Source organism: Rhagoletis pomonella, unplaced genomic scaffold (genome assembly GCF_013731165.1).
Source record: "Rhagoletis pomonella isolate Grant_MI unplaced genomic scaffold, Rhpom_1.0 Rhpom_scaffold_00007, whole genome shotgun sequence".
NCBI lineage: Eukaryota > Metazoa > Arthropoda > Insecta > Diptera > Tephritidae > Rhagoletis > Rhagoletis pomonella.
The window spans coordinates 35,578,311-35,580,605 of record NW_023458561.1 but is presented as its reverse complement, the minus strand read 5'-3'; the positions used below and the strand labels follow the sequence as shown (position 1 = coordinate 35,580,605).

The window sequence follows — 2,295 nt, the reverse complement described above, 5'->3', positions numbered from 1 at the left end:
TATTTTGATGACGATCAAAGGAAACCTTTAAGGATATAAATATAAGGATCTGTTCTGAGAATGACCCGACAGAGCTGCCTCTGCCCGGCTGGTCGATGTCCTCGGAAAGACTAAGGCTGACATCAGCACCATCTCTGAAATACGATAGACGGGATAATCCTTGAACCTTGCGACGTTTAGCTTGCATGTAAAGTAGCTCAAATTCCATTTTGGATTTGTGTTGGGAGAGAGTTCTCTCGTCCACACCAGTCATCCGTATCAAAGATATGTTCTTCAACATTCATTTGCGACCGCGTCCTAATTGAAGAGAAGTACGAGGTATTCAGTGATCCGGAGGGACAAAATGAAGTCCGCTACTGAATGCCGTAGCTTCTTGAACGAGAATATAGATATTTTCATAGAATTCTACTCATATAGGTGCACTCCGACACCGGAATATTGACGACAATTGCATAGCTGACGAACTGACAAGGAATGTTACGACCACCCGCAATACCCACATTCAAGTACAGTAGACGCTCACAAATTAGAACTCTTAGTAATTAGAATTTCCAGAAATTAGAATCAACTTTTTGAATACATTATTTTTTTGTTGCAAAATAGATATAAAAAGGGGAATCCCCAATTTATTCATGTTACGCTCGGTAGTCGTTGGATTTTCGTCGCTATCTGTACAGTTTTTGTTAGTTTTTGTTTGAAATTCGATTCGCGTGCACGTGTTTCGGCATTGTTTGCTTAAAAGTAAAAGTCGTTCGTTGAAATGCCAAATAAACGTAAGAAAAATACTTTGTCTTTGGAAACCAAAGTGCAGATCTTGGAAAAGCTTGACCAAGGTATTCAAGGGAAGCGGTTAGCCCTAGAATTTGATGTGGCGCCATCTGCAATCACCTATATCAAATCTATGAAATCATCAATTTTAAGCGCTGTTTCTAATACCTATCATAAGGCTAACAAAAAATCATTGCATATCGCTGAATATCCAAAAATGGAAGCAAGTCTTTATAAGTGGTTTTTAAATCAACGCGAAAAAAAGTGTACATTAACTGGTCCAATACTAAAGGAGAAGGCCAAACAAATATTCAAAGTGGAATATCCCGATAAAGATGAAAGTACATTTAGCGCAAGTGATGGATGGTTTAGCAAATTTAAAAAACGACACGGAATACGTTTTTTAAAAATTTGTGGCGAGATTCTCTCTAGTGATGTTGCTTCAGTCACCCCGTTTATTCACAGATTTCGTGCAAAAGTCGATGAGATGGGGCTAATGGAGTCACAAATATATAATGTAGATGAAACCGGATTATTTTACCGTTGTTTACCTGACAAAACATACGTCTCTCTTTTCGAGAAAACCGCCCCCGGGTATAAAATCCAGAAGGAACGAATTTCAGTGTTACTTGGTGTAAATGCTGATGGATCACATAAATTAATGCCATTAGTAATTGGAAAAGCAAAAAATCCAAGAAGTTTCCAAGGATTCAATAATCCACTCCATTACAACTTTTCAAAAAATGCTAGGATGACATCTCGGATTTTTCATGATTGGTTTCACAAGATATTTATTCATGAGGTAAGAAAAAACTTTGTTTTTAGGTTCAGTAATTCCAAAATATTTTCAATTCACAGGTGATTCGTTTCTCTCAGGAAAATAATTTGCCTCCGAAGGCAATTTTGCTAATTGACAACTGCTCTGCTCATGCACCAATTGAGAAACTTCAAAGCGACGATGGAAATATAATTGCATTTTTCTTTCCACCAAATGTAACAGCAACTTTACAACCAATGGATCAGAATCCTATTAAGTTAACCAAGCTAAACTACAGAAGTATGCTTCTTTCTCAATTAATTGCTGAAGGAGGTGACCTCAAGGTTCGCTTGAAATCCTTTTCAATTCGAAATGCAATCATGCTATTAAAGCAAGCTTGGTATGATGTTCCAGAAAGAGTAATAAAAAAGTCCTGGTCAAAGTTGAACAACTGGGACTCTGATCAGTATGAAAGTGATGACGATGATGTGCCACTAGCACAGCTACTGCAAAAAGATCAAGACTGCAATGGAGCTCTTCAGGCAGCTCAAGCACTTTTAACAGAAATAGAGCCAACTAATAACATTAGCATACCAGAAATTGAAATATGGAACAATGATGTGCTTGATGACGACCCTGCACATGATCTCAATAGCGATGATGAGTCTTCAGGTAGCAGCGAATTTGATGACCGGGAGGTCTTACCAGTTGTCTCTACTTCTACAGCCATTGAAAGCGTCAATAATTTAATAAAATGGTGTACTTATAGT

At 37.8% G+C, this 2,295-nt stretch overlaps 1 protein-coding gene across 1 annotated transcript in view; it reads left to right on the top strand.

The window, feature by feature from the left end:
- LOC118743792 (jerky protein homolog-like) overlaps window positions 1-2,295 on the top strand; it is a 2,797-nt gene that overhangs the window by 308 nt on the left and 194 nt on the right. The window contains exon 2 of the mRNA XM_036476557.1: window positions 1,627-2,262. Coding sequence (XP_036332450.1) covers window positions 1,627-2,262 — 636 coding nt within the window. The remainder of the gene's footprint in view (window positions 1-1,626; window positions 2,263-2,295) is intronic.